We start from the raw sequence: 20,809 nt of genomic DNA, 5'->3' as shown, positions 1-20,809 counted from the left end.
GCCATGGCAGGGACACCTAGAGCAGGTGACACAAGAGCCATTTAGGTGCATTTGGAATGTCTCCAGAAGAGACTCCATGCTCTCTCTGGGCAGGCTGTTCCAGTGCTCTTCCAACCCCAACATAAAGAAGCTCTTCCTCACATTGAGGTGGAACTTCTTGTGTCTTTGCTCATGGCCATGACTCCTGGTCCCGTCTCTGAGCAAATCGCTTCTGCAAACCAGCCCAGCAGCCTCCCCAGCCCGGCCCAGGGTGCTCTCTGCTGTGCATGTCTCCGTCTGTCTTCTTCACCTTTGCTCTGGATGCAGCTCCTGGCCAGGGGTTCCCTGCATGCAAATCTGTTGCTGGAATAACACACCTTAGGACCTGTAAACTTCAGATAGTCCTGGATTAACATGCGTGTCTAAATACAGCTCATTTCCCAAACTTCTAAAGTCTGGAGACTGAATTTGGAATGTAATTTTTTAGGTGGATTGCTGGTTTTGCTACAGTGTAGGGAAATAGGGTTAGGAAACTTCTGCTTCCATTTTAGATTCCTTCCTGGAATCTGGTAAGTTGATAGACCCTAGTGCATGTTTATATGTAAAATAAAACAACAAAGCCATAGCACTCTGAACAAAGCAGCAGTTTCCTGGTACCTCCCATGAAAATAATGAGATCCCAAAAGATGAGTTAGCTTCAGGACATGTGCTTAAGACTGTCACAGCGACCTATTCTATGATGAGATAGCTCTCTAGCTGACTACGGTCATTTTTGCAGCAATTTTAAATTTTAATTTGTGCTTATTTTTACATTTTTGGTTTAAACCAGTGGTTCAGATATAAGCAAATGCAGCCATTTATTGTATATTGTGCCAACTTGGCACTTGGAAGAGTGCAAAAAGTTGTGATTGACTTGCAGTTGGTGAAGAATTCATGTTAAAAACAGTAGAGAATGCACATCATAGAGAAGCACAAAAAAACTTAGTTGCCTTGCTCTCCTGTAATTTTGTTTTCCTTATCAGATAAATGCTAGGGGTTTTTGCATATAAATGCGTGAACCTGGAGTAAGCAAAATGATCTCAACTTTCAACCTACTTTTTTAACTGATCCATTATAAACAGGAAGACAAGGTCCATTTGCTTTTTTCAGATTTAAATGTATGTGTTCTATGGCTTGTCACTGATGAATTCAGATTTATTAGTTTTTCATCTAGTGCCTTAAAGGCAAAGAAGGGAAACATTGTGAGGACTGAAATTGTACTTGATTCCTACATTGTTTGCAGATGCTGCTAAACTGGCAAAGAAAGTGGAACACACCCTCCAACTTCAGCAACTCATCCTGGGAAACTACAGATCGTTCAGTGTTAAAAACAAAAGCAGGATGGAACAAACTGCAAAGAGATAAGCATCTCTGAACCCTTATCAAGGCTGTAGAAAGGAGCAGATGTTCTCACGGCTTCTGAGAGATGTTCTTCACAGTTTCTCTTCTGAATATCAGGTAGATAGACAGTCCATTACAATTGAGATAGTACGAGAGAGCATATTTGCATAGAATTGCTCGATGACTCGACAACTCAGCTTTGAAGGATTTTAAAATGCAAAATTTTATTGTTTCACTATAGCAGCATATAAGCTTTTATTTCAACTGAAGCTAGAACTTCGACTTCTCTCGAACCTCATAGTAATTACATCAGCAATAAAACAAAATCTGACTGTTCCTCAAACTGTTTCAAAGGGCTGGCTGCTACCCCAGACAGTTCCGTGTCCAAAACAAATTTATTTCTGGAGCAATTTGCTTCTAATTTGTCCGTCTTCCATCTCCTCCATTTGTATTATTTGTAGGGTATGGAGCTCCCGAAGTTACGGTGCCTTGCTGAAGCTTTCCCAAGTCATGTATGCTGTTCACATCTGTGCTTTGGATCCCCATGCGTAAATGACTGACTGCTGACAGCCAGTTTTATTCTTTTTATAACAGACATCAGTAAATAACAATGTTGCAACTGAAATGTTTTGTAATGACTGCCTGATACGAGGCCTGACAGTATGAGGGACCTGCAAGTTTCCCCTGTTACTTTGTCCAGGTGTATGCTTTGAGTTGCAGGATGGCAATACCTGCTGACCCCCTGACTGCGAGCCCCCCGCGGCGCTCGAAGCCCCTCCTGCCAGGGGCCCCGTCCTCGCTGCCGTCCCGCCCCTTCCGCCGGCGCTGCCGCCGCCGCTTCCGGACGGGGGATGGGGGGTGGCGGTGGCCGCCGCCGCCGCCGAGGAGAGGCACGGGCAGCGGCAGAGGCAGAGCGCGGAGGAGCCGCAGCGCCCAGAGCCGGCGCGGCGGCACCGCCGCTCGGCGCCAGGTGAGGCGGGGCGAGCTGCGGGACCATCCCCGGGGACCCTTCCTTCCCGGGGACCCTTCCTTCCCGCGGGGCCGCCCCGCAAAGGTGGGAGCCCGCCGGGTCCGCGTCGCTGCCCCCGCTGTGGCGTGAGCCCCCGGGGTGCGGGCGGCTCTCCGGGGGGAAGGGGCTGCCCTGCCGTAGGGGCTGTGCGGGAGGAGAACAGCTTCGCCTGGCGGGGGGAGGACGAGCCGCCTGTGCTGTGTGTCCGCGCTGAGAACCGCTCCGCCGTAATTACCGGGCCCGCCCGGCCCGGCACATCTCTGCCGAGCGTGAGCGCCCGGCCCGGCAGCACCGGCTGCGCGCTGGGGCGGTGTCACCGGCGAGGTTCGGGCTGAGGGGTCCGCCCTGTGCCCGCCTGTGCCGCTGAACTTTGTCAGCCTCGGTCGGAGAGCCGTGTGGCGGTGTGGGACGGGCACCGAGCGGGGACGGGGCTGGCAGCGGGGGTCGGGGCCTGCGGGCACTGTGCGGTTTGTTGTGGGCCCGGGGGCAGAGGGGATCTGTGGTGTCTGATTCCCGCCTCAGCCTCCACTGCAAACTGATCGTTCCTGGAAAAGATGCTCTGTGTCAGTCTTGCAGGCAGATAACCAAACGGTTGTACCGGATCCTATAGATATTCTTGCTACTTTTGTCAATAAAATAGGTATGTTTTCTGAGCACACAGCGTTCAGTTTTGAATAAAAATGCTGTTGAGCGTGTAGGATTTGATTATTAACAAGGCAGCATGGAATAGTGCTGTTACTGGTTTGCATGCGTGCTCTTCGAGTTTCAGGGTTAAATGGTGGGGTCTGCCTGTGGGGGAGAGTGTTTGTGCAAGTTTAGGGCCTGAGTGTAAGGAAGTTAAACTACTGGAACTGTTATCCACTCAGTCTCTTGAATCTGTATTACTGATGCATTATGTAGCCTCAGACCATTCACTTAGTCATTGCTGATTGCTATTAAAAAAACCTTAATACTTAAAAAGTAGATTTTTCCAGCTCCTTAAGTTAATGGAAGAGGTAAATGACAGGTAGTGTTAATGTTAACGTTTTTAGTAAGTTGAAGTGGTCTCATAGTTTTGTATTTGAGGCTTCGGTTTGCAAAATTAATTTTATAAAAATTTTCTATGTGCGACACTCATTCTGTGTTGTAAGATGATTTGATGGAGGATTCCACTTTGCTCAAGTCTGCTCTGTCTCCACAGAGCTCCCTCGTGCAGCTGGACACGGTGTCTGTGCCACCTCCACAGAGCAGCTGATCATGCTGTGCTCTGGAGTGGCGAGAGCTCAGAAGACATTTCCTGGCATTTAAGTGCCCCTCCTGTTTGGTAGGGGGTGCCTCTTACTGGATATCAGAGGTAAGGAAATGCCTGTGTCTTTTTCTTCCTTTTGCTTTCTGTGATGTAGAAGAAAGGTGGAACTAGCCTGCAGAATTAGTATGAAGTGATTTTTATACCAAGTGAAAGGAATTTAGGGAAGTTTTGTAAGTTTTTGTTGTGTAAGTACTGCTTAGACGTGAAGGAAATGTTCTGTAGATCTGTAAAGCACAAAAATTTTAAATTATCTTGTTAGCTCTTATAAGTGATACTGTTTTTTGCTGGCTGGTTGAGGGTTTATTTTAGTAGGGTACTATTAAAATACAGGTTGGCCTGGAAATTGTCATCTTTTGGGTTCTGTAGTATTGCTTTTCTTGGTACAGAGCTTGCTTTTGCAGTCTACTTAGCTGGTTGAGATCCACTAACCATATTACATTGTGTATATTTGATAATCACATCCTTTTAGAAGTTTTTTATTTCTTACTTTATTTAATGCATCTAAAATGAGGAAGGCTATTCGATTTTCACTAGATCAGAAAGATCAGATTGTAAATGGTTGTGGAGGGTAAGATGAAACACAGTTTCAGTTCAGATATTGTTCTGGTATTCATTTGGATGGAGAGCTGGTTCATGTCTTCCCCTATTTCCACTGTAAGATGAGGATGTGGGAAGAAAAGGGGAGGAAGAAACTCGAGTTGTTACTCCTAAGTTGTAGAGGGATAAAGAGCAGCCAACATTCTGTTACAGGAGGGATATGCTACTTGAAACCAGAAGAAAAATACTCGACACGTGATATTTAGCATGTAAAATATTCAAGAACTTAGTCAAATAGTAACGAAATACTGTAGAATGGCATCCTAAGATAAGTGGTGGAGTACTTGATCAGTTGTTTAAAAACACTTGTGTGTGCCTTAAATTGCGGCAGTAGGATAAAAGTTTGTTTTTTTAGCTGGTTAGTAGATTAGGAGTTGAGCTGCTTTTAATGTCCACTTGAGTATAGTACAACCTGTTTGACTTAATGAGGTGTAAGAGTCAGGGAGCAGTATGTATTCTGTTCATTTTGATGCAATATATAACTGTACTTGGTGGTTCTTAAGACAAACGTGTTTAACTTTCAGGACTTTCTGCAGTAGCTGATGTCAGTTTTACATGGAGGTGTCTTGACAGAAAGACTGCTGAGAATACAGAGCTAGTATCTGATCCACAAGCTGCACTTCAATAAATAATTCTTAAAAAGCTTATCTTCCTTGATGGCTTAAAATCTAAGACTAAACTAGTGTTACTTTGAGATTTCTTATCATACCTTCATGCATAGCACTAAGACCTTTGAGTACAATTAAGCTACTGCTGATCATCTCACTTATGATACCAAAGTCCCTAATTAAAACTCAATGCAAGTTTTACAGCAATATTTATGCATTTGAAATTATTGTATTCTTGCTTCAGGAAAATACAGTTTTTTGTCTCATGGTGGGCATTGTGCTGTGTTTGATAAATTTTATATGTAGCATAGTAGCCATTATATTTAAAAACTCTTGAAAAATCATGTATTGTTTTTGCTTGTGTTCTTTTTTCCTTCTGCTTACAAGATAGCTACGGCATTATATGTATCTGGTGGCATTTAGAAGGTAAGGGCTAAGTCACTGTATGTTATATGGCAGTGAAATCTTTGGTGCTATTTGCTTTAAATAAGCACTGAAGAATATTTAGAGTTTCCAGGAAGAACAGGTGACAAACTTCTCATGTAAGTCAGAGTCAGCAGAGTAGCTGAGCCCGGTGCTGCATAACAAGGCAGTGCTGTGTCTTCTTTTTCCAGCACAGCTTTGCTAAGTTGGTGTGTGACAGTAGTCTTATTATTGCAGGCTGGCTCAGTACATGTTTTTGTGTAGCTTTTTTGTGCTGGGGAACCAAGGCCACCAACATGGGCCTTGTCCACGTGGGTGAAGTAGCAGCCTTTGCAGGGAACAGCCTCTCCCCTGAGGTGTGGGACGTGCTCCTAAGCCAACAGACCCAGCCAAGAGGGGGCTGACTTGGAATGGCCTGTATTCGAACTGCAGCTTGAAACCTTCACACAGAAATGTAGGTTTAATCACTTGAGATCTGATTGTTCTTCAGTATCCTTCCTAAAATTCCTCTCAAGGATGGTGAGAATTGAATCTAGGGGGAAAAAATCAAGGGGCAAGGCTCTCCCAGGTACCTGAGGGCAGGTGGTAAAGCAGTAATGTGCTGGTAGAGATTTTGCATGTGTGTCTGGAATAAACAAAACCAGTCAGCACTCTGCTATCTGTTGCAGACCTAACTAGGTTGTTTAACCCTTCATCTATGACTCTGCTCTAATCAAGTTTGCAGCCCAATGTTACTGTGATATTAATGCTACTTTTCCTTGGCTCGAGCAGTGATAAGCAGATTCAACTTCCCACATATTTAACTCAAAATACAGTCTCAAAGTCTGTAAGCGAAGAAAGTTAGGGAGGGAATTAATGGTTGACTGGCAATGATAGAATCATGGACAATCATGTTGAGGGAGGTTAATTTTATCTATATATACTTCTAGGAAATTTTGCTATCAGATAGGGGTATACTCAGCCTCTCAGAGACATCTTATTTCTTAAAATACGACAACCAAATTGTAGGAATGTTTATGGCTCACAGAGTAATGGTTTTCTTTTAAAAAAGTAAATACTTATACATATGCAGTTCATATGCATTTGTGTTCATGCTGTTAATTGACAGGCTGGTGCAAGAAAAAGGGGCACACAATACATATTGTTGTCAAGCTTGCTAAGTGTTAAGTCACAGTACCAGGAAAATAATCAACTAAGTAGCTACAGACATTGCTGATGTCAGGTGAAAAGAATATTTTGCCCTCTGATGCTTAAGTCTGTGCTTGCTTTGTGTTACTCATGTGTATTATTCATCATTAAATAATGTTACCCAGTATTTGCTTTCACTGATAAAACTAGTAACATGGAAGGCAAAGTAGTTACCAGAGCTGTTTCCTTTCAGAAGACAGGTGCAGTTATCTAGGGGATTTGGCCTCTGCTGTATTATTCTTACATAGCAGTCTAGTGGTGTGAAAGTTCTGAAGCATTCTTCAGCTTCAAAAATGAGCAGGAGCAGTTGCACGCAGGGATCTGTACTGTATTCCAGGTGTTATGATAATTAGGGGAGTGCCTTTTACCTTTTAAACCATAAAAGTGTCACCAATTGAGTAGTCTGAAAGGGAAGTTTCAAGGTTTAAGAAGCTGCTTTGTCATTAAAAAATAAGCTTAACTGTTGCGATGAAATTACCTACCTGCTCTGTATAGTGTTTTAATTTGTGTTTTGTGGTCATTTCTTTGTCTTTTCCAGTTGGTTAAGTGTCTTGTTGTTGACAGAATTTTAGAACAGAGCAGGTCCTATCAGTTGCATCTTGAGGTTAACCTAGACTTTCTCCCAGGTCCAGCCCATAGTGACCTTTGGGTGTGCTCATTCAGTGTTATAAGGTTACTTTCATTGCACATTTGCTAAGGGTTGATTTTTATTCCGGCAGTGTCGGATGGAGGAAGACTAGACTGCTGTTAGGCCACTTGACTTGTGACAAATGAATAGAATTCTCTTCGGGTAGGGACGGTTTCCTGCCTTTGTCCTCAGAAGTTGCTTTGGTTAGAAGACAGTATGAGTAAGTTGAGTGTATTTGTGGTGGTGAGTTTACATTCAGTGCTTTTAGAAAACATGTGATGATTACTATGATATAAGACTCACTGTGATTAACAGCTTTTTTTTTCAGTATTTCATCTGTGCTTCTGAGTAGAGAAAGCTGGAAGTTCAGATAAGCAACTCAAGTTTGTTTCTTTTTATTGGATGTTTTGGGTTTAATATAAGAACAGTGTTGATAATACACTCATGTTTTAGTTGTTGCTCAGTGGTACTGACCCTAAGTCAAGGAGTTTTTGGTTTCCCCTGCTCTGCCAGTGAGGAGGGGCAGAAGAAGCTGGTTTAGACACAGCCAGGACAGCTGACCTCAACCTGGCCAAAGGAATATTCCATACCATGGAATGCCCTGCTTGGTATATAAATGGAGGGGGGAGGTTGGCCAGAAGGGGCCAACTGCTGCTGGGGAACTGGCTGGACTAAGGCCAGCAGGCACTGAGCAGCTGTAACGTGCATCACTTGTCTTTCTTGGGTGTTGTTCTTATCTCTTTTTGTTATTTCCACTGTTATTATTACTGTATTTTACATTATTACCATTATTAAATTGTTCTTATCTCAACCCTTTGTGTTTACCTTTTTAGAAATCTCACTGCAGGGGGGAGTGGGCTGGGGGCAGTGAGTGGGAGTGAGTGAGTGACTAAATGACTCTTATTGCCAGCAGGGATTAAACAGCAACCCTGGAGTAAAGTAAAAATATGTAGTACAAAAAAGGTCAAATAACTAATGATTAGTTGAAAATTAAACGCCATAATTTATTTTATGAGCTGTGATCAGAATAATTATTACAGTTATTTTTGAGCTACATGTTCAAAAATAGTAAGAAAGCATAATGAGGAAATACCCTTCTATATGGAGAAGGAAGTGTACGGTATATGCAGATATTCTAGTGGGGTTTTTTTTGGGCAACTATTTAAATCTTATTAAAGCTTGAAAACTTAAAGCTTATCTACTTACTGACTGTATGTGAGGTATTGAGAAAATTTAGCAATGAATCAAGTACATGTTGTTAATATACAATCAACTCCTGAGAGAATATATTCAGAAGTATCATGCCCTTAATTATTTTAGAAGGGTAAGTGTGATTTGTGTGCTCATTTTTCTTCTAAAATATTACTTTTGCACTGCTGGGAAATCTCATTTGGCAAATTGAATCTTCTCTGATATAGTATAAAATAATTTGGTTCTGTTAGATGAAAGCCAGAAGAAAAAGTTTCATCCAATAATTATATTAAGAGCACAATAGGTACTGTACCTCCTTAAAAAAATAAGTGAGAAGGAAAGAGGTTCTGGTTTTGGAAGAGCTGTGCCCCTGGAAAATATGCAGAACTGTGCTGAATATTCATGATCGGTTTGAGTACCAGTTTACTATAGACAGAAACTAAATAATAGATTAAATACACTGTTTCCTTGCTTTCATTCTGAAAGCCTTGAATGATGTATGTGGCAGTAGTGTATTGTACTGCTTTGTATTTTCCGAGATTTGGTTGGCACGATTGAAGCATTTTAGTTCGACTGTTTTTTCGAGTACAAAAGAGCTGTGAAATTGTAGCTGTTTCTTAGATGGTAGCTGTACATGAGCCACCAAATATAAATTATGCACAAATCCATTCTGTACTGCTGTGGGTCTTCAATATTGCATAAACGTTTTAGTACTTTAACTTCACTGGTAGCCTTTCAAAGTTTCATAATGTGTTCCACATAATGTCCTGTGGTTAACTTTTTTCCTGGTGGTTGTTCTGGTGACTTGTCACCACCATGTGACTAAAATGTTGCTGAGCTGTCTCTCCTTCCTTCAAGCAATATTCTAGTCAGGAACACAATTAGTGAGAAATCTGTATGAGGAGAATACATCTCTTCGGGTTTCAGTGTGTTATTATGTTATTTACTACCACATAAATTTTAAAAATGCTTTGAAGCTTAAGCCAATGCTTCATTTCTAGTAATGCTGTTTTTGAAAGCTGAGTATTTTAAGGGATTCACAATTCAGTAAGTATCTATCTTAATTACTGAGATCAAACAGAGATAGTAATAGGATGGTTGTACCATCAACATACAACTAAGGTACTTCAACTCAATACTGTTGCAGATGTCTACACTTAGGTTTACTTGGAAGGAGTGGGGGAATGTCATGTCATCAAAGCTTCAGTATGTATTTTAAAGCAGTAGGATATATTGGACTGTATTGAAGTGTATTGTTTCAGCCTAAATTCAGTTTTCTGTGTTTGCTGACTGTACTTCTGGCGTAGTTGATGAACTGCACACAGTGGAAAAGTCTAATGATTAAGCTTGTATTTAAAGAGTAGTATTTGATTTTCATTGTCTAATGTAATTAACAAAGCAGGATTTATTTATTTATAGCAAAATTAGAGCAGTATACTGGATACATCTAGGAAATACTCTACTTCTTGGAAACTTAAGATTTCTGTTTATGAGCAAATGAGATAATTTAGTTTTTCTGGAATAAAGAAAAAAGCATTTTTATATTACTTACCTTAGGAATTAGGTCTGATTTTTAGCTATCGCTTATGTAAAATGTCTCGGGCTAATTAAGCATCTAAAATTGCACAGCAGACCCTGGCATTTCAGTAATGTGTGTCAAACACTGGTGTTGTCTGTCTCGGCTCTGCAGCAGGTCAGCGCGATTGGCGGATAAAGGGCAGGATGGCAGGCAGTACCCAGCTGTGCATTCGCCGATGGACTACCAAGAACGTGGCCAGGTGGCTGAAGGAAGAAGGCTTCTGTGAATATGTGGATCTCTTGTGCAACAGACACAGGCTAGATGGAATTACCCTGCTGACACTTACTGAGTATGACTTGCGATCCCCTCCTCTGGAAATCAAAATCTTGGGGGATATCAAGAGGCTGATGTTGTCCATACGCAAACTGCAGAAGCAGCACATTGATGTCCTGGAAGAGCTGGGTTTCACCAGTGATGGTCATGCTGGCACAGTTGGTGCACTACAGGGGGCAGATTGGTTTTGTAATGGTGAAGTACCTCGGGACTATGATGGACCAATTACTGACTTGAATGGTGATCAGTATCAATATGCAAATGGAAAAAACAAACACGCCACACGCAGACTGGACCCAGAGTACTGGAAGACAGTTTTAAGTTGTGTGTATGTCTTCATAGTGTTTGGCTTTACATCATTTGTTATGGTGATAGTACACGAGCGAGTACCTGACATGCAAACATATCCACCTCTGCCAGACATATTTCTAGATAGGTAAGAAATTTTCTTTCTAAACAAAACAGTAATGTGACGGTTAAAATACAGGCTGTTTTTTCTCTGTTTTCAAAGTTTCATGTGCTCTAGAAGAAAGTTTCATATACTTCAGAATAAAGTTTTGTGTGCTCTAGAAGATGCTTCTGCCAAATAGTAATAAGAGTCTAGTAAATCCTTCTGCTAAGATGGAAACACAGTTCAGTTAGATGTAAAGATTTCGTTTTAGGGGCAAATAAATTGAACTGTTGTTCTACCTAGTTTATATTTAGTTTTACATCTTAAACTCGTTACAACACAGTAATTACTTTGTCCATCCTCACATTCTAGAAAAAAAGCATAATGGTCAGCTGGTATAGATATGCAGCCATATGCATTTTCTGAAATCCAGTTCCTGCTATGAGGCTTAACATGTCTTGATATAAAATAGACTTTGGATGAAGCAATATTTGGGTCTGTGAGTGAGCAAGGAAGTTGAAAGGGAGCAGCATTGGTGCTGTATTTTTATTGTCTTCCCACTGTCAGCTTGCTGAAGATGGTCTAGGGAAACTGAAGTAGAACGAACGACCAGCATCTCTTTTAACAGGTATTAAACCAATGTGTGACTTATGCAGTACCTGTTCATTTTTTAAAATATTTCACTTCAGGCAAAGCAGAGACACAATGGCAAAGGTCAAATTCTAGTCATTGACAACAGGTTTAATAAAGGATAAATGTTCCCTTTGAGAAAGTGCACTTGCACCATGGAGAACTTAACTGCCTAGAGAGTTTTAAAAGATGAGCTAAACTGTTAAAAAGTTCAGCCTTTGTGATCTTCCTGTTCCTGCCAGTAATTTCCATTTTCATTAATGGCTTTCAAGAAGTCAGTAAGACTAATCTTTTGAGTAAGAATCCCCCATAAATTTATATATAACTCATCAAGGACAGACCACATCCATCAGAGTGGAAGAGGGGAAGAGAGGGCAGGAGCTGTGGCATTACTGGATTTTGTTCCCAGGGTGCTGCCATGGTATTCAGTGCATAGGAGGATGGGGGAGGCCAGAAAGCAGCAGCTCACGAAACAATGAGAAGGGATTACTACAAAGCTCGTGTTTGAGCAGTGCTTTGCTAGCCCTTTGTATCAGGGGGAACACAAAACTATGAGGAGCAGCCTCTTGAAATCTGTTGATCTGTATTTTAGTGACTGAGGAGTGGATGTTTTATGTGTGCAAGAGGTTTTAGATCTTTTGACAGGGAAGGCTGAAAGATTTTCATGTAGTGATTATCCCTGAAGTTTTGAAAACATTTTTTATTTTCCCTGATACTTTTCTATGCAGTTCTGCTTCATTACAAGTGTTTAAGGTTTTGGCCTTGCAGCATTTAATTGTGTTGACATGTCATTCTTGCAAGCATAAGCAGCATAATTGACATGATGCAAGTTTTTGTCAGAATTGAAAAGGTTGTTATGAAACAACAGTAGAGGAGCACATCCTGTTAGTAAGTCATGTGTAAATCAAGAGAGCATACTAGAGATTTTCACTGACTTCGTGAATTCTATGTAAACTGGAAGCACATTATTAGGAAGGAGATGACATAACTGAATTTATTTGAAATTCTATTTCATTCAGTACAATAAAAGTATTTTTGGCTGTAGTTTATACTATTGTCAGATGAATGCACATAAATTTTGAAGTTAGAACCTCACATGCCCTTCTTTTCAATACTGAGACTAAGAAAAAAATTAGGCCTTTGTATTAACTTTCCTGCTTTTTCCTTTTTTTTTAGCGTCCCTAGGATACCATGGGCTTTTGCTATGACTGAAGTATGTGGTGTAATTCTTTGCTATATTTGGCTCGTGGTTCTTCTGCTTCACAAACACAGGTAGGTTTTATAAAATCTAAATTAACTGGTACTTTGATGCAGAGAAAAGACCATAACAAGAATTTCTGATGATTGTTTAAGAATTTCCATTTCGTAAGACTCTTGTCAACTCCTAGTGTCTCTGTTAAAATGGATTAGGGGAGATTTGATCAAGAATGATGGCTTGTGAATCTTTCAAAGGAGTAATCTGATTTTACTTTTCTGCTATATCTATAAGTAATTTCCTTCAGAACGTAGGTATTTCAGAGAATTGTCAGTATATACACTTATGCTATAACACTTTTGCATATAAGAAAGTGTTACAAGAATGAAATACCACAGGATGTCTGAGCCAGCCTGGCAGTTTGCTTTCACAGAGGGATAAAAAATGCTTTTGTGTGCATGTGTATTTTAAGTTACATTTTCACCGGTTCATTGATTTTTATCAGTTTGCCAACAGAAGGTACGAGTGCCAAAACTAGCGCAGGAGTAGCTGTAGAGGTGGAGCTGTACCTTTTGGTGTCAGTAAGCTTGCTACAATGTCTCACCCTGTCATGTGGAACCATATTTTTACAGTACTACTTAATTAAAAAAAAAAGTTGTTGTGAAACTTGCAGTGATGATGACAGGACTTAATGGGATTGAGTTGGGTTAAGGTGAAATGTTTTTATCATAACTTTCCTGATCTCAGTTCCTGTGTACTTTTCCCAGATCTATACTCCTGCGCAGGCTGTGCAGCCTCATGGGGACAGTATTTCTATTACGTTGCATTACAATGTTTGTTACCTCACTCTCGGTGCCAGGACAGCACTTGCAGTGTACTGGAAAGGTAAAATCTTCAAATGCTTTAAATTATTGTTCCTGCTTCCTTTTAGAAAACAAGACATGATTATCATTGTTGCAACCATAGTGTTAGATGTGTGTTTTTTAAGAACATCATGTTCTTACACTTCCTACAGAGAGATTAAGTCAAAGAGGTGTGTGCACTTTAGCTTTCATAAAGAAAGACTGAAAGGGAACTATTGGCTTCTTTGTCTTGTTGGTTGTGTGGTTTTGAAAAAAACCCCAACAAATTATTATTATTTTGCCCTTTCTCGTAAGGGATATTCCTTAGAATATAGGATTTTATGGTTTCATCCTAACTTGTAGTTAGGAGAGGTTTGAGCTGAACAAATGGAAATGACATAATGACACATTTGGGAGACTGAACACATTCAAAAAAAGATGGCAGGCTTTATGGGTAAATCACTTCAAACAAAATACTTGCTCTGAATTCCAGTATTCATAAGAGGTATGATTAATACAATTAGTAACTGTAGTTACTAATGTGATTCATTGCCACAGTGAAATCCAAAGATGTGCTAACCTGCATTTTATTAAAAGGCACAACATGATAAATTGTATTAAACAAACATAGTGCAGTACAGCTAACTTTAGAGACTTACTGTTTGGGCAGTGGGGTTGCAACTTAGTAAAGTTAACATCACTGTTTTTCAGTTGTATGGCAATGTCTGGGCAAAGCTCCAGCGGGCATTTGCAATATGGAGTGGCTTTGGAATGACTCTGACTGGAGTACATACATGTGGAGATTATATGTTCAGTGGTCACACTGTCGTTCTGACCATGCTCAACTTCTTTGTCACAGAATGTGAGTACAGAGTGTCAATACTCAAATGTCCTTAAGAGTATGTACAGAGGTGTGAGAGTGTAAACATTTGAATGTCCTTAAGTATTAAGAATATCTGCTCCTTGACTTTCTCAGAAAGTTCAAAGTGTAACATTTAAGCAAACAAATATAAATTCAGATTGCTGTGCTCTTTCTCAGGTTTGTGACAGTCAAGGCACAGCGAGGAAAGGAACACCACCTCATTGAATAGGGGGGTGAATAAGGCACTTTTCAATGAGCATGTGAGCCAAGAAATTAGAAAGGCTTTCTGGCTTGCTACTGGGAGAATACTTGGGAAGATACTTAGGACTGTCTGTTACTGTTCCCTTCCCTAGGTATCTGCCACTGACTCCTGCCAACCAAAATACCTGGCAAAGTTTCTGTACATTTAGTATAATCCATAAAGCCAAACACCAAACCCTGTAACAAGTGAGAATATATGAAACAGGAGTACCCTTCTGTAAACACCAACAGTGATTTGATACATATTACAGCAAGCAAAGATAATTAGAGTTCAACTATGATGTAATGACTGCAATAACAGTAATGTAGCTTTCATTACATCTACCTCCTTATAACATAGAAAAGACATGATTTTCATTAAAAGAAGTTGGTTGAACAAAGAATTCTGCTTTCCAGGGTGCTAAAACATTTAAGGATGCTCTTGTTAATCCAGAAATGCATTTGTAAATGAAGTCATGAACTGACAGACATACAACTTGTGTGATTGATTTTGTTGGATTTATTGGACCTGTATACAATATTTCTGAATGAAGAGAGTAACTTCATCTCATTTTTGGATGAAAAATCTGTATAAAAACTTGGAATGTCTAGGCTTGCATTTTGAGACAGTCAAAGTTAATCACTTTCTGTTTTCTCCTAGACACGCCAAGGAGCTGGAACTTCTTGCACACCTTGTCCTGGGTCCTGAATCTCTTTGGAATCTTCTTCATTTTGGCTGCACATGAACATTATTCTATAGATGTCTTCATCGCCTTTTACATCACTACAAGACTCTTTTTGTATTACCATACATTGGCTAATACTAGAGCATATCAACAGAGTAGGAGGGCAAGGATATGGTTTCCAATGTTTTCTTTTTTTGAATGCAATGTTAATGGTACTGTTCCCAATGAGTATTGCTGGCCCTTTTCAAAACCTGCTATTCTAAAAAGATTAATTGGTTGAAGACTGTGTGGGTCAGTTCAGATTTTTATGAAGCATTATGACTGAGATCCTACAAGGGGGAAGTCAAGTAACATTTTTCACTCCATGATCTCCTCCTTGCCTTGTTTCTTGGATTCTTAGCCATAAAATGGGGTTCCCATACTTTACAGGGATGTGTTTTGTTTTCTCCTTGTGAAAATAGAAAACAATGCAGGGACGGGTAAAGGCTATCAGTGAAGCACGAATATAAACCAGAATACTGTTACCCTTGGTAAGGTTCTGCGTGAATGTTTATAGAATATTAACCTCAAATATGTATTGAATATAACACACACTTTACAGGTCCAGATAATCTTTGTTACCCGAGTGCCAGCCTTTACATATACTGACAAAAAATTAGAATTTTGGGAAGCCTTTCTTTGAAAGCAGTCATAAATGAAAATTTCGAAACAAACTGCATGTATTTAAAGATTGAGGAGGTCTGTGTCATAATGAAGGAAGCAGTATAGTTCCTTGCTGAGAGGGTCTCTTAATTGTTAAATTACAAGTCTTGACAGTATAAATGGTCTGCATACAGGTTGCCAAAAATGAAAGTCTGCCTTGTGGCTGTGCAGTGATAATATTTTTTTAATGAGAACTTATTTACTCTAGTCTATCAGTTGTCTGTATGATTGTTCTAGCACTTGAAAGTTTTCCCTTTTGTGTTTAAATGAGTTCAAGTAAGTGGAACATCCACTGAAAGTAAACTTAGCTTTAGTGAGTTTAAAGCCACAAAGTAACTTTTGTGTGGTCTTAATTGCTTTATACCCAAAGCCATGCATGCTTTTCAGGAGCACTTCTTTAACATTGGAAAAACAGAACAGTTGTCTTCGTGTATCTTACTGTCCTGTAAATGGCTGGGGAAAATGCATGTAGTAACTCTTTCAGGAATAGTAATAATAGTGAGTATTGGAAATAGTGCTCATGTTGATGTATGTTTTAGCACTCTGGTGTCAACAATATGGTGAATATCTCTGGATATATATATGCACAGTATATTTGGTTATATATATAAACACACAGTGTTATGTTTTTCTAACAACTATGAAAAGAGGCTAGTTCTTAATTTAAGTTGCTCATTTACTACACTGAAAGATACCATAAACAGTTGAGTTTTGCTTGTTGAAAAAAACCAAACCACAACCCACGACAAAACATCCCCCAAAACCTTAAACCAACACTCCGAGTCCATAATGCATGAGCAGGGTCACATAAGGGTGGGTGATCTCTTAGGCATTGGGTAAGGGGACAATACTAGTGTTGTCTGTAGAGCCTTGAAATTAGATTTGTGCTAAATGAAAACTAATAGGTACAAGGTACAAAATCATAAAAATGGCATAGACCTTTTAATTTGATTATTGCAACTTCAGATGTGGAAATGTAGTGTAAGTCAGCTTTAGAAAGTTACACAAAGCATTTCCAGCTTGGTACAAGCTGACTTAATGGGCACTATGTACTTGTGTGTGCATGGAGATGAATCCATTTGGAATTTGCAAGGTTTTGTGTGGGGAGGCTTGTAACCTACTGTGGGCTGCTCCTTGCTGTATTGTGTTCCTTTTATAAGCCTTGATTGTACTAACTTGACTACCTTACAGTCTTCCTAGTATATTGATTTTGTAATTTAATTTAGCTCCGATTCCACAGAAGAATTATACGTCTTGGAGTATCTCTGCCAACTGTAATGAGCACATGTACACTGTATTATTCCAGAGATTTTTATATTTGTAACATTCCAATTTTTTAGCAAAATTGCAGGTTTAATACTATATTGTTCAGTCTACCATAGCCTGATGGCTTTTGCCATCCAAATTGGGGAACTATGCTTACACTTTAAAAAATGGAGAAAATACTCTGAAAGATTTAAAGACTTGCCATTTGCTGCTCTTAACTTTCTGATTTCAGAAAGGCAATTTGAACATTCCTCTTGAGACTTTATAATAAAAGAGCTCTATTTGTTAACTTATATTTGCCTTTGCAATGCACACAGTTATGAATGCTGTTTTTCTAAACTCTAGGAAACATCTGTTCTCAGGATGTACAAGATTGTAATCTGAGTTATATGGAGAGGTATGCAATTAAACTTGCAGAGCTGTTGATTCTGCAAATAACCATTTGAATGGTAACTGGCATAACTGCATCTAAACTGAAATACTATTTTACAACTTAGACATGCAGTAGAATTTTCAAGTACAGCCCAGTGTAACAATGTTTACATAAAGTAAAGCTATCATTTCAATATTTTTATTTTTTTGTAGTGAAGTTCATATACAATTGAAACATAAGGATTCTTTGTTCTGATTTAATCTTCAAATTCTGTTAAGTAAATTGTGTTTTAAATCAGCCTTGTCTATAATTGTTTCTTAAAAGAAGCTTGTTCTTTTGTGCTGTTTCCCCTGATGCTAGATAGCTAAGTCCAGGATAAGTAATATAAAATAGTTGGTTTTGTTAACATTGGAGTGGATTAAAACATTGTCAAGATAATTGTCCTCTGTTATTTTGGAAGTTCATTTTGTCCATCTGTGAACGTGCAAGAGGAAAGCTTGAAGCTGATTGACAGAAAAATGTGATCTTGCTTGCAAGAGAGCACAGGTCAATCTGTAAAGTTGGGAATGTAAGCTTTATTGTTAATTAGATGGAAACAGGCTGCAGGTAACTGATAGGCTTAACATTTTGTACCTCCTTTGAGTCAGTGTTTTAAAAGCATTTTGCTGTTTCTGTTGCTGACAAGCACTTTTTAAGTAAAGTCAGCAGAGCACCTTGGGCCTTGGATTTAATGCTTAGTATGTTCAGGGATGTCTTCCTTCATGTTCACACACCATCATTGCTCTTCTTGAAAATGCTGCACCTCTTTTGTGCTAAGTTGTCTTCTGTAGTCTGTGTGAGTGCCCACATAATCTGAATTCAGAAAAATGAATGAATTTCTGTGTAATGTCAGCGAGTGCAAGTGCAACATTAGTACTACAAAGTGCACAAATGAATCAAGTAGCAAAGTCTGAAATTAGTAACCATATATACAAAAGAAGGAGAGGATCACAATTTTTTGCTAGCTTAGAAAATTTAGTAATATTTGAGACTTGGCAATAGGGTTGAGCTCTTCCTTATTTGTTTGGGGATATGTATGCACATACCTGCAAGTGACAGACACACAGGCTCTTCCTCTATCCTTTTTCTTTGTTTTTTTGTATCTTGTGACACAGTTTCTTATAATAGCTTTCCTAAACTTTTTGCCTTTAGTTTTTCATTTCTGAAAGATCCCTTAAGTGGTTTATAGCCTTATACCTGCAGAGAATTAGACCTTAATAGACATGTTTTTAACAAATTCTGATTACATTGACAAAAACTTATGAAAGTATCTTTAAGCAAGGTTCTCCAACTAACCTTGAACGATGCTATAGAAAGCTTCCATATATGCAAATTATCCTCATGTTCTGTGGCAAACATGATAACACTGACACAAAGTGTTGGTACAGAAATGTAGGCAGGCCTGAAGTATTTAAATGTTCAAGACTAGCAAGAATTGGATCCCATAAGTGCACTGCTTGACTTGTATGCTTAACTTCAAGCAAATTACTAAATACTCTTGACTTCAGTGAGTGTTACCAGTTTAGTTTAAACATCTTTTTGGATAAAGCCCAGTGCATACTGTGTGGTATACTGCTCCAGTAATGGAAATAGGTAACATCACTTTCTTTTTGGTTTTCTGTGATGCTTCCCCCCCTCCCCCATTTACTGTAAAAAAAGCCAAAACCATTCCAGGTAGAATTTCAAAGAGATTGCTACTTAACTAGGTTCTGAAAGAAGAAATCTGTAAAAAAACCGAAAGACAGAATAAAACCTTGATAATTACCTGCTTTAAGAAGCAAGAGTCAGTTAAATGATTTGGGGAAAAAGTTATTTTTTGATGCAAGCATGTTAAATAAGGTCATTTAGAATTACTGAAACCCTCCAAGGAGGATAAAAGCACAGGTTCCTATAATCTTCTTTTCTGTACAGCTGTTATCTCGAGTAGTGCCAAAAAGAGAGTTAAAGAGGAAAGAATTGAGCTCAGACACCAGTAAAAGCCTTTTGCAGCAATTAATACCTCCTTGTTTTTTAAGCATTGCCTGCATGCTTAGTGCTATACTTGTCCATTACTGTTTAGCTAGTTTTCTGATGTAAAAAAGCCCACTTGGTTTTCAAACATCAGTCATGGAAAAAAAAAACCCAAACAGTAGGTTTTATGGACCTGGAGTGTAACAAAAATAACTTAAAACAACAGTGATAGTTTTTCATCCTGTCCACATAGTTCCTACTGAAGAGGTAGGGAGAATTTGTGGTAATATACTGGCAATACGGATTTTTTTTTTTAATAACCATGGACACCCTTTTAGAAATCTGACCTGTAACTTCAAAAACCACCATAGTTTGTGAAGATGGAAGTATATTTGACAGAAGTCCTATCAGTGAGACAGCTTACCCTCTGAATTATTTTATACATGTAGACTTCAGCAATAAGGGTTAATTGATAGACCACTGGTTTATAAAATTATAAATAGCAAAATACCAAATATTTTCTGATCTATCTTTGACCTTGTCACTATTCTAATTGAAACAGTATTCCTGGGGAAATAAGTTCTTTAGAGTGAACCTACTGATGTCTTGTTCGTTAAAAACCACAAAAAAACCCCTCACAACTCCTCAAACACTACAGTATTGTGAACACTGAACCTTCCATATAGCAATATCCTGCAGACTTACCACTTGTATCCTAACAAATTTGCAATGAGTATTATGTACATAATTCGGTAACGTGCACGTTTTAAAAGCCAGTTTGGAATAAGTGTGTAAGAACTTAAGGTGATCAATGTGGAGCACAATAACCTGACCTATTAGCCGTGACTGTGTAGTTAGAAAGACTAACTGTAACTTAGTTTTGCTCTTTCAATCCAGTTTTGTCAAAAAAGGAGAAATTTTGTCAAATTTGAGAAACTACGAACTGCATTGTACATGGTACTTAACATAATAAGGATGTAGAAACATGGCTTTTCACTCTGAACAGTTAATTCAGTTTTGTCCTGAGAAAATAGTGTTATCTAATGGCTAGAAGGTATGCCAGTGAAGTGTAGAATACTGTAAATAAGTAAATATTGTTTTGATTCTAAACTCAGATTGAATTAATATATTGTTTTATATCTTTGTTGTGTTAAACATATTTAAAAATACTAAAATAAAATACTTGAAAGATGACAAATGCTTGATGTATTTTATATGCAAAATGATGGCTCATTGTCTCTGTTAGCACTGTGCAAGTATTTCTGAGCATAGGTGTGATGGTGTTACAAGATCTTTTTCCAGTATGGAAGTAAGTAATGCTGACAAAATATAATTGGCACATTCTGTGGGAATCTGTTACAAGTATGTGCATATACTTCAGATCATTTCTGGAGAAGTAACTGTTCTGGGTGATGCAGGAATTACAGGTTTACAGCTGTGGTTTTAAGTTTGCAGCTACCTATAAGGGGTTTGTTTAATCTTTTGGCACT

At 39.0% G+C, this 20,809-nt stretch overlaps 1 protein-coding gene and 1 long non-coding RNA gene across 4 annotated transcripts in view; both read left to right on the top strand.

Annotated features, from left to right (window-relative positions):
- The window catches only part of LOC148223010 (uncharacterized), a 69,084-nt gene extending 66,973 nt beyond the window's left edge, over nt 1-2,111 (top strand). For 2 of the 3 annotated variants that reach the window (XR_015805140.1, XR_015805138.1), the window contains one exon: nt 1,262-2,111. This is a non-coding gene — a long non-coding RNA (uncharacterized LOC148223010). The remainder of the gene's footprint in view (nt 1-1,261) is intronic. The other variant, XR_015805139.1, reaches the window with a different exon arrangement.
- Nucleotides 2,112-2,204: 93 nt separating this feature from the next.
- On the top strand, nt 2,205-20,517 carry SAMD8 (sterile alpha motif domain containing 8). Its single transcript, XM_014879950.2, has 7 exons — nt 2,205-2,329; nt 3,549-3,701; nt 9,982-10,579; nt 12,341-12,436; nt 13,127-13,244; nt 13,913-14,063; nt 14,965-20,517. Exons 3-7 carry the CDS (start codon nt 10,014-10,016, stop codon nt 15,267-15,269), a joined length of 1,236 nt encoding a protein of 411 aa, XP_014735436.1. The 5' UTR covers nt 2,205-2,329; nt 3,549-3,701; nt 9,982-10,013; the 3' UTR covers nt 15,270-20,517.
- Nucleotides 20,518-20,809: the final 292 nt, after the last annotated feature.

The sequence above is a fragment of the Sturnus vulgaris genome, chromosome 8, assembly GCF_052056855.1.
Source record: "Sturnus vulgaris isolate bStuVul1 chromosome 8, bStuVul1.hap1, whole genome shotgun sequence".
NCBI classification, from domain to species: Eukaryota; Metazoa; Chordata; class Aves; order Passeriformes; family Sturnidae; genus Sturnus; species Sturnus vulgaris.
This window is presented reverse-complemented; position numbering and strand designations above follow the sequence as displayed.